The sequence below is a fragment of the Erinaceus europaeus genome, chromosome 1, assembly GCF_950295315.1.
Source record: "Erinaceus europaeus chromosome 1, mEriEur2.1, whole genome shotgun sequence".
Classification (NCBI taxonomy): Eukaryota; Metazoa; Chordata; class Mammalia; order Eulipotyphla; family Erinaceidae; genus Erinaceus; species Erinaceus europaeus.
Genome location: NC_080162.1, coordinates 110,750,753 through 110,763,053, shown reverse-complemented (window position 1 = coordinate 110,763,053; position 12,301 = coordinate 110,750,753). Strand labels below are relative to the sequence as shown.

The 12,301-nt window shown below is 38.6% G+C and overlaps 1 protein-coding gene across 6 annotated transcripts in view; it reads left to right on the top strand.

The window, feature by feature from the left end:
* Positions 1 to 12,301, top strand: part of CCSER2 (coiled-coil serine rich protein 2) — a 140,044-nt gene that overhangs the window by 107,565 nt on the left and 20,178 nt on the right. For all 6 annotated transcript variants that reach the window (XM_007533922.3, XM_060193588.1, XM_060193592.1 and 3 more), the window contains 2 exons: positions 612 to 698; positions 6,085 to 6,174. In XM_007533922.3, the coding sequence (XP_007533984.1) occupies positions 612 to 698; positions 6,085 to 6,174 (177 nt within the window). The remainder of the gene's footprint in view (positions 1 to 611; positions 699 to 6,084; positions 6,175 to 12,301) is intronic.

Here is a 12,301-nt window from a genome sequence, read left to right as displayed (position 1 = left end):
TACTGTGCCTATAACAGGATTATACTCAGGAGCAAATGCTTACATAGCCAAAAGTACTTAGTGATTGGCATCTATAAGTAGTCAGTGAACTAGATGTTGCTGTTACTGTTAGTGGTTACATGACTTCTTATCATACAATGAATTTTTAGAAGATCAAAATGTTTTGTTTTCTTTTGTTTTGCCTCCAGGGTTATTGCTGGGGCTCAGTGCCTGTGCCATGAATTCTCTGCTCCTGGAGGCCATTTTCCCCCTTGCTGTTGTATCATTGTTATAGTTATTATTATTGTTATTGTTTAGGACAGAGAGAAATGGAGAGAGGAGGGGAAGACAGAGGAGGGAAAGAAAGATAGACACGTGCAGACCTGCTTCACCAACCGTGAAGCGACTCCCAGGACCCTTATGCTGGTCTTTGTGGTTTGCGCCATGTTCACTTAACCTGCTGTGCTACCGCCCGATCCACCAAAATGTTTATATTTTTAGAAGATTAATATCCACCATATTGAAATCTTTTCCATTTACTGTAGAAATCAATTACTACTACGTCTTTTATTTATTTAATTCTTCTCTGGGGTATTATAAGTAATATAAATATTTCATTTTTAATATTTTAGAATGAAGATTTGTTAAATGAAATAAAACAACTTAAAGAGGAAATAAAGAAAAAAGATGAAAAAATCCAACTACTAGAACATCAGCTTGTAAGTATCACAGTATAATATATGAAGTATAGGCTCCTCACACCAGACACTAGATGTATTTCTAATAGAATTCTAGTTGGAATTGAAATTCAGCTTTTTTGGCCTTCAGACTGAAAGGAAATGGAAAGTCATTGTCAATCTGAATTTTTCAGCTCTGCTTGGGAGCTTTGAAATTCAACAATTTGGGAGTCAGGCGGTGGCACAGCGGGTTAAGCGCACATGGTGCAAAGCGCAAGAACTGGCTAAGGATTCCGGTTCGAGCCCCCAGCTCCCCACCTACAGGGGCATCGCTTCACAGGCAGTGAAGCAGGTCTGTAGATGTCTATCTTTCTCTCCTCCTCTCTGTCTTCCCCTCTTCTCTCCATTTCTGTCTTATCCAACAACAATGACAACAATAATAACTACAACAATAAAACAAAAGGGAATAAATAAATAAATATTTAAAATAATAATAATAATAGAAACCATTGAAATTCAACAATTTACATGAATTTATTGTTATACATTAGTTTCTTCACACATATTTGAAGAATTGAGCACTGCTGAGTTGAGAACAGGCAGAACAGAAAAGATGAAGTAGGGTATTCAGGCTTAAGAAACTGTATTGACTGATTTAGAATGAAGGTCAAAAATGACCTTCCCCATGAGTGATGTTGCATGTTCTCTTAGATTCATATTTGATGCTTTATAACATTATTTTACTCATTTTTTATCAGCTTTATTGGATCATGAAAGCCAAAATCAAGAGGGAGGGGGTATATAGAAGGAGAGAGAGACACCTGTAGCCCTGCTTCACCATTTGCAAAGCTTTTCACCTGCAGGTGGGGACCAGGGACTTGAACCCTGGTCCTTGAGCATTATAACATCTGTGCTCAACCAGGTACACCACTACCAGGACCCTGAAGTTTATATATATATATATATATTTGCCTCCAGGGTTATTGCTGGGTTTCGGTGCCTGCACTATGAATCCACTTGTTCCTGGAGGCTATTTTTCCATTTTGTTGCCCTTATTGTAGTTGTTACTGTTATTGTTGTCATAGATGTTGTTGTTGTTGGATAGGACAAAGAGAAATTGAGAGAGGAGGGGAAGACAGAAAGGAGGAAAGAAAGACAGACACCTGCAGATCTGTTTCACCTCTTGCGAAGCCACCCCCTGCAGGTGGGGAGCTGGGGGCTTTGAATCAGGATCCTTAAGCTGGGCCTTGCACTTAACCTGCTGCGCTCCCGCCCAGCCCCCAGTTTTATAATTTTATAATTATTTTTAAAAATATTTTTATACTTTATTTAATTGATAAAGATGGAAGGAAATTGAGAAGGAAGTATGAGATAGGGAGAGAGACAGAAATACCTAAAGTACTTCTTCACCACTCATGAAGCTTTCCCCCTGCAGATGGAAACCAGGGGTTTAAACCTTGGTCCTTACTCATGGTAGCATGTGTGCTCAACTAGGTGTGCCACCACCCAGCCCTCTATAGTTTTATAATTTTCACAATTTCAACACAAACAATGTGTGCATTGGCTTGACTGTAATGTTATTTGTAGTAATACAAAATATCAAGAACAAGAACCCTAAAGGCAGAGAAAACATTACAGATCAAAGGAAGTATTTCACTGGAAGTCAAAAGAACAGTTTTTTGTAGCAAGCAACTCAAAATATAAAATACTAACCTGAAACTATAGTAAACATGATATAGTGAACTGAATGTTAGGGTTAAAAGTTCAAAGAAAACTTCTAAGTCTTAAAAAAGAGTCACTGAATATTGTAAATAGAGAGACTAACAACTATAAAATTGAGAAGGAAAATCGTAACATCTAATGTATATATTTTAAATTCAAAGACAATGACACTTTTGACACAGTTTTCAGGAATGAGAAAAGACAAATTTAGAAAACTAAGCTTTAAACTTTGGGAAAAAATGTATTATAGAGAATAATAAAGGTCTGTTTGTCTTTAATGAATGTTTCTTTCATACACGTTTGAAAGTAGGTTTGCAGCTGTTGAACTATTATCAGCTGGAGCTAAGAAAGGCTTTGTACTCTCTGTCTCTGTCTTTCTCTCATTGAAATACATTAAATATGGGGTAGAGAGACAGCGTAATCATGATTGACGCTCTGAGATCCCAGGTTTAAACCCCTGCCCCACCATAAGCTAGGTGTGAGTAGTACTTTGGTCTCTCTCGTCTGTCTTTATCTGTCTGCCAGAAATAGAGAAGGAACGTAATAAGGAGAGAGAGACAGAGAGACGCCTACATCCCTGCTTCACCACTCGCAAAGCTTTCCCCTTACAAGCAGGAACTAGGGGCTCAAACCTGAGTCTGTGCATACTAACATGCACGCAACCAGGTGCACCACCACTTGGCCCCATGATAGGTTTTATTTTTTATTTTACCAGAGTACCGCTCAGTGCTAGCTTATGGTGGTGTCAGGGATTGAACCTGGGACTATAAAGCCTCAGGTACCAGAGGCTCTTTGCATAACCATTTTGCTATCTCTCCTGCCCCATAATAGCTCTTTATACAAATCTTTTCACTCTAATCTCCAGTAATTTTGAATCTGTTATTTATTTATTATAAGAGTACTAGAGAGATTTTTGTTCTCAAATAGATTTTATTTTATGTGGATATTACAATGATCTGGTTGCAATTGCATTTTACAAAGAGAATTTAACACTTTTTTCTTTTCTTTTTAATTTTTTAAATTTTTTAAAAATTTCTTTTAAGTACTTATTTATTCCCTTTTGTTGCTCTTGTTTTTTTGTTGTTGTAGTAGTTATTATTGTTGTTCTTAATGTCATTGTTGGATAAGACAGAGAGAAATGGAGAGAGGAGGGGAAGACAGAGAGGGGGAGAGAAAGATAGACACTTGCAGACCTGCTTTACCACCTGTGAAGCGACGCCCCTGCAGGAGGGGAGCGGGGTGCTTGAACTGGGATCCTCACGCCGGATCCTTGCCCTTTGTGCCACGTGCACTTAACTTGCTGCGCTACTGCCCGACTCCCAATTTTTTTTAATTTATAAAATGGAGATATTGACAAGACCATAGGATAAAAGGGGTACAATTCCACACAGTTCCCATCACCAGAACTCCATATCTCATCCCAACCCCTCTGAAAGTTTTCCTGTTCTTTATCTTTCTGGGAGTGTAGACCCAGGATCACTATGGGGTTCAGAAGGTGGAAGGTCTGGCTTCTGTAATTGCTTCTTGGCTGAACTTGGGCGTTGGCAGGTTAATACATACTCCTAGCCTGTCTGTCTTTCTCTAGTAGAGCAGGGCTCTGGGGAGGTAGGGCTCCAACACACATTGGTGGGGTCTTGCCCCGGGAAGTCAGGTTGGTATCATGGTAGCTTCTGGAACCTGGTGGCTAAAAAAAAGAGTTAAGATATAAAGAACAAATTGTTTACTAATCGTGAACCTAAAAGGCAAGAATATTGCAGATGAAGATTTGGGGGTCTTCATTTTGGAAAAAGCTAGAGGGTCTATTGTAGGTGTATTCCAGGGGCCCATGACTTTACTAGTTTTTACCTGAGTCTGACAGCTCACATCCAGGTGGACCCAAGGTATTGTCAGGGGAGATGGTGTCAGAGTTGGGAAAAGGACTAGAAAGCTGGATCAGGGAAGAGAGTAGCTCCCAAATATGGGAAAAATATATAAATATCAGGCATGGAATGTCAGTCTTCCAGCTTTATTACTCTGGTGAGATCTTTCCTAGCTCATAGGACTCCTTAATTCCATTTCAGGTTGTGCACTTTCTAACAAAACCTAGATATAGGCCAGGGCCCATGAGATAGGGCATATGTACACATATATCCATAAGTTAGGGGAAAATATACACCTTAAAGTAATAGCACACAGTAGTTTGCAATGAATTAGTAAATGCAGCAAACAAGTAGAAAGACCTAAAAAGATACCATAAAGTCCCTAATCAAATAGTTTCTCCTTAGACCTAGACACTCTCCTCACCTACTTCCTATTTACTTCCCTCAATCACTCCAAAGCTAACCTTGTTAAACAAAGTAAGGACTACAAAAGCTGGATAAGGGCAGGAGACCAGCATATTTTAATGATGACTCTTTGGTCACTATTAGGCCACCCCATCACCTGGGGCCCTAGTCAGGGAGTCCTGGGATTCCCACACAGACATGATGGGCCTAGACCTCTAACAGATCCCTCTTGCCACTATCACTGGTCTTCTCCATCAGGAACAGTATAATGGACCCCTGTGTGGGCCCCTACAGGACTTTGCCCTCAATGGGGATCAACAGTGGTAGGGACTGTTCATTCTCTGAAAGGAGGTTGGGCAACATACTCTTACCACTTGAGGAAGATGAGTCCTGAAATTAGTGCAGCCTGGAATGTTCCTAGCTGTGACCACAGAATGTGAGCTCAGATCTACAGGGATACAGAGGTTACATACGGTCCTGTGCTAAATATAGGCCCCAGTTCAAATCTTGGGGGTTTACAGAATTTAAAAATTTATCTTGATCTGATCATTGAGAATACATAGGCGCTTTTTTTTTCCCCCCTCTGGTTTATGGTGTAGGAGATTGAACCTGGGACTTCAGAGCCTCAGGCATGAAAGTGTATTTGCATAACCATTATGCTATCTACCCCTGCCCAATACATAGGCTTTCTTAAAAAGAAAGTATATTTATCTCATTTGGGGTTGCTCAACAAATATGGTTGTATGACAATGTTGGATTAAGGACAGTTCTCATTTTCACTATCATGAATTAAAAAAATCAAGACAGATATTTATCCCATAATAGATGTATTACTTTGTGTTATATAAATGACTTGAGAATGCTTTGACTGTAATTACCTACAGAGAATTCGTGAACTGATGTAATCAGATGGATCTTGTCAAACAACTAAGATTCTTCAAGTTCAATAAATCAAGTCATTTGGGTGGGGATAATAGTAATAGTACAGAGCTGAGGATGTAGCATAGTGAGTATGCAAAAAAACTCTTATCCCTGAGGTTTTGAGATCTCAGGTTCAACAGCCATAAGCCAGAGCTGATATCTCTGTCTCATTAAGTAAAATGTTAGTACTACATAATCAAAGAGACAACCTTGTTTGTGAAGTACTGATACTTAATATCTATCAGAGCCCCATAAAATATAATTTAAGAAATTAATGTGATGCAGGAACTAAATTTATGGAAATAAAAATTTTCAGTAATATCCTTTATATTACAAAACATATTTTGTAGCTATACTCATAGTGATATATGTATTTTTATGAATATGAGGTGTCAGACTACTGAGTAGACCTTGATGTTTACTTTTTGTTTTAATCCATGGATCCCCTTAATAGCTTTATTTGAATCTATATATGTTTATGTAGAATTATACCAGTGTGAAAAGTTTTATTTTTGTTTTAGGCTACTCGATGTAACTGTCATCTAAATTCTAAAGAGGAAAAATGTTCGTATACTGATAAATACACCCAAACACCCTGGAGAAGAATGCCTGTAAGTGGCACTCAGCCTACTCATTTTATCTTGTCATTCAGTATTGTAATAGCTTTCTTTGAGAAACTTTTTTTACTCTAATTATAGTATTTTTTTAATCTGCTGTGGCTGTTATTTCTTTGTTTTTGAATAGTTGGCTTTGCTTGTCTTTGGGGTGTTTATGTGCTTTCTAAAGCTTCTCTTGTGTGTCTTATATAAATCAATGTGTATTTAATAGCTTTTTCATTCTACACACTCATTTGAGTATCTAGTTTCTTCTCATTGCATATTTCTGAAGGCATTATTTCCCCACACATTAAAAGAAACAAAGCCCCAAAGTACAGTTTCCCTTAACTACCATAGACTCTAAAAGTGTATGTTGTAGTATATAGCTTTTGTTGTTAAAAGTCTTCAGATATATCCTATAATTGTAATTACTCAAATGTTGAGTTTGTTAGGTTGTATGTGTACATTAAGATACAGATAGTTAGTTATGTTTTAATTATAACCTGTAAATGCTTTCTTCTAAGCAAAAAATAACTGCATTATTAAATTTATTATTTCCCAACATTGATACATCTCAAAATGGGGTTAAGGATACTGGATGGCTAATTGTAGAGGAATGAAACTCGATTATCACTTAACACCACCATATGCCAAAATAAACTCAAAGTGGACTAAAGACTTGTATATTATAGTAGAATCTATAAAATGAAAATATATTTAGTACTAAAATACTGACAGAATTGAGTGAGTAATGAAGGTCAAGGTAGTGGCTGGATTATAGACAGTAAAATTACCAGTAAACAGTGATAATGAAGTAATTCTTTTTTTAATATTTATTTATTCCCTTTTCTTGCCCTTGTTTTTTACTGTTGTAGTTATTATTGATGTCGTTGTTGGATAGGACAGAGAGAAATGGAAAGAGGAGGGGAAGATGGGGGTGGAGGGCATAGACACCTGTAGACCTGCTTTATCACTTGTGAAGTGACTCCCCTGCAGGTCGGGAGCCGGGGCTCAAACTGGAATCCTTACCTGGTCCTTGCACTTTGCGCCATGTGCGCTTAACCCACTGGGCTACCACCTGACTCCCGGAGTAATTCTTTTATATCAGAAGTATGGGAACTTCTGGCTACACAACTGTAGTATAAAAGGGCATGCTTCTTCTGGATGGAGGTTTGCTTGCACCTTGATGGGGCTGCTGGGTAAATTCCCCAAGTGATTTTACTAGCTGTCAAAAGTTGCATTTTGCCATTTTCATGGTAATATGGATAAAATCTACAACTCTCAGTTTCACTGTTAAAGACTGCCATCATAGTCTCCATATACAGGCAACTCCCAGACACTTGTGAATCTATTTCTGATTCTAATATAATTTGGGAAGAAGTGAGGTGAAATTTTCAGCTTACAACACCTTAAAAATCTAGGCTGTATTGATTTTTTTACTATAGAAATCACCCTAGGGCTCAGGTGGTGGCTCACTTAGTTGAGCACACACATTAAAGTGCACAAGGACCCAGGTTCAAGCCCCTTGGTCCCCACCTGCGGGGGGGGGGGGGGGGGCTGGTTCACAAGTGGTGGGTAAACTAGGGCTGCAGGTGTCTCTTTCTCTCTCCCTCCCCCTCTGTCTCCTTTTTCTAACTCAGTTTCTTTGTCTGCATTCACTAAGTGAATGAGTAAAGTATTAAAAAAAAATCACCTTATCTATAAGCTGATCCTTTTATAGACAGGGAAATTACATCCCTTAGTCTAGCCTGATTAATGGCAGAAAGAAAATGTAGGGAATTCCTCACCGTGTCCCCTTAGATTTCAAGTTTTCTTAGCTAGTCTGCCTTCTACCCCCACTTTTCAGGGATTTTAGTTGTACTTAGCAGGAAGCAAAAGGAGAAATCTCTTCCATGTGTGGGAAATGGATGTCTTTCTGTTAAATGTTACTCATGGCATGTTGTTGCTGCTCTGTGAAAATCATTTAATAAGCTTTAATTGATAAGAAGAGTAAGAAAGTTTTTATTCTTGGTGTAGTTCTATTTTAAAACATTCAAATCAGCATAGTAAAGACACATTTCCTAGGGCAAGTAGTCAATAAAAGTGGATATTTACAAACAAAAGCAATCAGGAAAAACATTAGAAAAATGTCTTTGAAATGGACTTGAGCACAGGGATAGATAGCATAATGGTTCTGCAAAGAGACTCTCATGTCTGAGGCTCCAAAGTCCCAAGTTCAATCCCCCACACCACCATCAGCCAGAGCTGACTAGGGCTCTGGTAAAAACAAAGAAAGAAAAGGAGAGGAGAGAGGAGGGGTGGGGAGGAGACTTGGAAGATCAGATAGAATTCTTTGACAGATGGGGACAGGTTACTATAAGAAATGATTTTATGGGAGTCCGGCTTAGTGTAGCGGGTTAAGCGCACATGGTGCAAAGCGCAAGGACCAGCATAAGGATTCTGGTTAGAGCCCCCAGCTCCCCACCTGCAGGGGAGTTGCCTCACAGGCGGTGAAGCAGGTCTGCAGGTGTCTTTCTTTACCCCCATTCTGCCTTCTCCATCTCTCTCCACTTCTCTCTGTCGTATCTAACAATGACAACATCAGTAACAACAACAATAATAATAACAACAACAATAAAAGACAACAAGGACAACAAAAGGGAAAATAAATATTAAAAAAATTTTTTTAAGAAGTGATTTTATGTGAAAGGATTAAAATGAGTAACATTTTTCCTTTCTAGATATAAATTCAGATGACAACCTCTTAGTCAAAATAATAAATGACTACCCTTTGGTAATAGGCAGAACTGCTTATTCAACTCTAAAAAGTATACCAGAGTTGGTTGTGGGCTGTGAATAGTGTAAATAATGTACATGGGTCCTGTTAGATTTGTTTGTCTTTTTTTTTCTTTCTTTTTTCTTTTTTTTCTTTAGAGGCTTACACTATGTGTCCATTCCTGACACTGTAACTTTATCTCTTAATAAACATATTAATAGAATTGAGGTTAAGTCAGTAAATAGAATTTTCTCTGTACTGGGGGAACAGACCAGAGGAGGAAGTGGAATCACTTCTTCAAAAATGCCTTCTAGTTTCTAGGCATAATAACACATTTTTCACTTAAAGTATTTCAAAGAACTAGTAATTTACCAGAAGACATTTGAATGAAAAGTTAAGGCCCTCTTCCTACTGTCTCCTAACATGGTGGGAGGGTTGAAGACACCAGTTACTAGGTCGTCTCTCACCTGTAAATACTGTCACACATGGGAAATTTGAGAGGGAGTCTACAGTTCCTTTCTTTCTTCCTTTCTTTCTTTCTTTCTTTCTTTCTTTCTTTCTTTCTTTCTTTCTTTCTTTCTTTCTTTCTTTCTTTCTTTTGTCTCCAGAGTTATTGCTGGGGCTTGGTGCCTATACCATGAATCCACTGCTTCTGGAGGCCATTTTTTCCCTTTTGTTACCCTAGTTGTTTTTATGGTTGTTGTGGTTATTATTATCGTTGCTATTGATGTTGTTGTTGGATAGGACAGAGAGAAATGGAGAGAAGAGGGGAAGACAGAGAGGGAGAGAGAAAGATAGACACCTGCAGACCTGCTTCACCGCCTGTGAAGAGACTCCCCTGCATGTAGGGAGCCGGGGGCTCGAACTGGGTTCCTTCCTCTGGTCCTTGCGCTCTGCACCACGTGCACTTAACCTGCTGCTCTACCACCCGACCCCTACAGTATATTTCTACCTCATCTAGGGAGTCCGGCAATAGAGCAGTGTCTATCTTTCTCTACCTCTCTGTGTCTTTCCCTCTTTCCATTTCTCTCTGTCCTATCCAATAACTATAATAACAAAAAACAAGGTCAACAAAAGGGAATAAATAAATAAATAAAATATTTAAAAAAAAAAAAACTCATCTGAGAGTTTCTACACAGTGCCCTAGTATAGAAGCTTGAACCAGGTAAAACTTGTGAGGAATGAGTACACACAGTGTCTTGATTGAGGAATTGCTCTGTGTAAAACTTTTGAACAAAACCACGTGAAACTCCAAATAGAATTCTCTCAAGTAGTTCCTGAGACGCTCATGCATGGTCATCACCCTGTGAAATATTTCTTTTCCCTTTCTCTCCATTCACTCTCTTTCCTTGCCACCAGGGTTATTTTTGGACTCGGTGCCTGCAAGAGCCCCCTGCTCCTGGCAGCCATTTGTTTCATTTGATAGAGGGTGAGATGTTTGGTTGGGGGCTGTGGCAGAGAGAGAGAGAGAGAGAGAGGCCTACAGCACTGCTTTACTACTCAGGAACCTTCCCCCCTTTGTGGGGGCCAGAGGGTTAGGACCTGAGTCCTTGTGCATAACAATGCATGCTCTCTGCCAGGTGCCCCACCACCAAGCCCCTTTGTAATATTTTTTAACCTTAGTTTTATAAACCTATGTTATGGCTAAATTAGTGGACAAAATAATAGGAATTTCAAAAGGTGATGTTTAATTTTTTAATTATTATTATTATTATTATTACTTTTTTATTTTTACATGATAGGACAGAAATTGAGAGGGGAGGAGATAGACTTGGAAAAAGAGAGACACCTATGGCCCTGCTTCACAAATCCTGAAGCTTCCCCCCTGCAAGTGGGGAGCAGGGGCTTAGACCTGAGTGTGGTAAGCTTAACCAGGTGTGCCACCACCGACACCCCCCCCCCAAGAAAAGACATATTCCTCATTTATTAAACAGTTTTAAAGCATCCTAATTTTATTTAGCATCTTTAGCTTTTTTTTTATCAGCATAGAAGATGGACTTTTTAAAAAAAAATTGACTTAGTAATGATCAGCAAGGATAAGAGGGGTACAATTCCACACAATTTCCATCACCAGAGTTTTGCATCCCATCCCTTTCATTGGAAGCTTCCCTATTCTTTATCCATCTGGGAGCATGGACCCAGGATCATTATGGGGTGCAGAAGGTGGGAGCCCTGGCTTCTGTAATTGCTTCTCCACTGGACATGGGCATTGGCAGGTTGATCCATACTCCCAGCCTGTTTCTAAGAAGATGGATTTTTTTTTTTGGTTTGTTTTGTATTGGACCATATAGGATTACTTTCTTTTAAAATAGTTTTATTTATTTGTTTATTAATGGATAGAGACAGATAAATTGAGAGGGGAGGGGGAGAAAAAGAGGGACAGAGACAGAGAGACACCCGCAGCCCTGCTTCATGACTTATGAAGTTTTCCCCCTGCAAGTGGGGACCAGGGGCTTGAACCTGTGACTTGCACACTGTAATGCACGCTCTCAACCAGGTGTGCCACCACCTGGCCCCTATATAGGATTACTTTCAAATTTAAAGAAGTGCCTGATGATACTGAGCCAAGGAAGATTGTTGATGGGGGGAGGGGGGAGTTGTAAAGCACCTGTAAGCAATGTTAGAATCTTGTAGTACTTTATTTCTATGTCTGAATAATTGTGGAAAGCTATGCATAACCTATTATTGCAAATTAAAGTGATTATGATGATTTCTAGACTCACTTTTTCTTGGTGATACCTTGAGTCTTTCAGTCATTTTTTCTGACCAGGAACCAGAGATACATGAGACCCAATCTGATTTTCTTTTAAGAGATTTTAAGGGTGGGAGTAGATAGCATAGTGGTTATGCAAAGAAATTCTCATGCTTGAGGCTGGCTCCAAAATCTCAGGTTCAGTCCTCCGTACGACCATAAGCCAGAGCTAAACAGTGCTGTGGTTAAAAAGAGAGAGAAATAGATTTTAATCTTTTCAATTCACTTGTTGATACTTTAAAAATGAAGTAGATAGGAAAAAGCAATGACTATAATCAGCTGCAAACCTACTGTGATAATTTCCTTATATCTGTAATTCAGATTTAGGTTGATAATTGAGTTTGATTTTTTTTTTTTTACTTTGTTAGGGAAATAGTGATTTATAAATGTATAAATGCCTCTCATGGAAAGATAAGAACCTGTATCCATGTGGCTATAACAGTCTTATAAAATCATGTATTTCCAATCTGGTCATTTTTGTGTCACATTTAATAAGTACTTTTCTTGAAGACCTGATTTTTCTGAAAAGTGAAGAAATTGATGTAAATGGCATTTCAACTGATCATTTATAGTTAAAATAACCTCTCACTATGATATGTGACTTTATTCATAAGAATTCACAGGTTATTCAGATT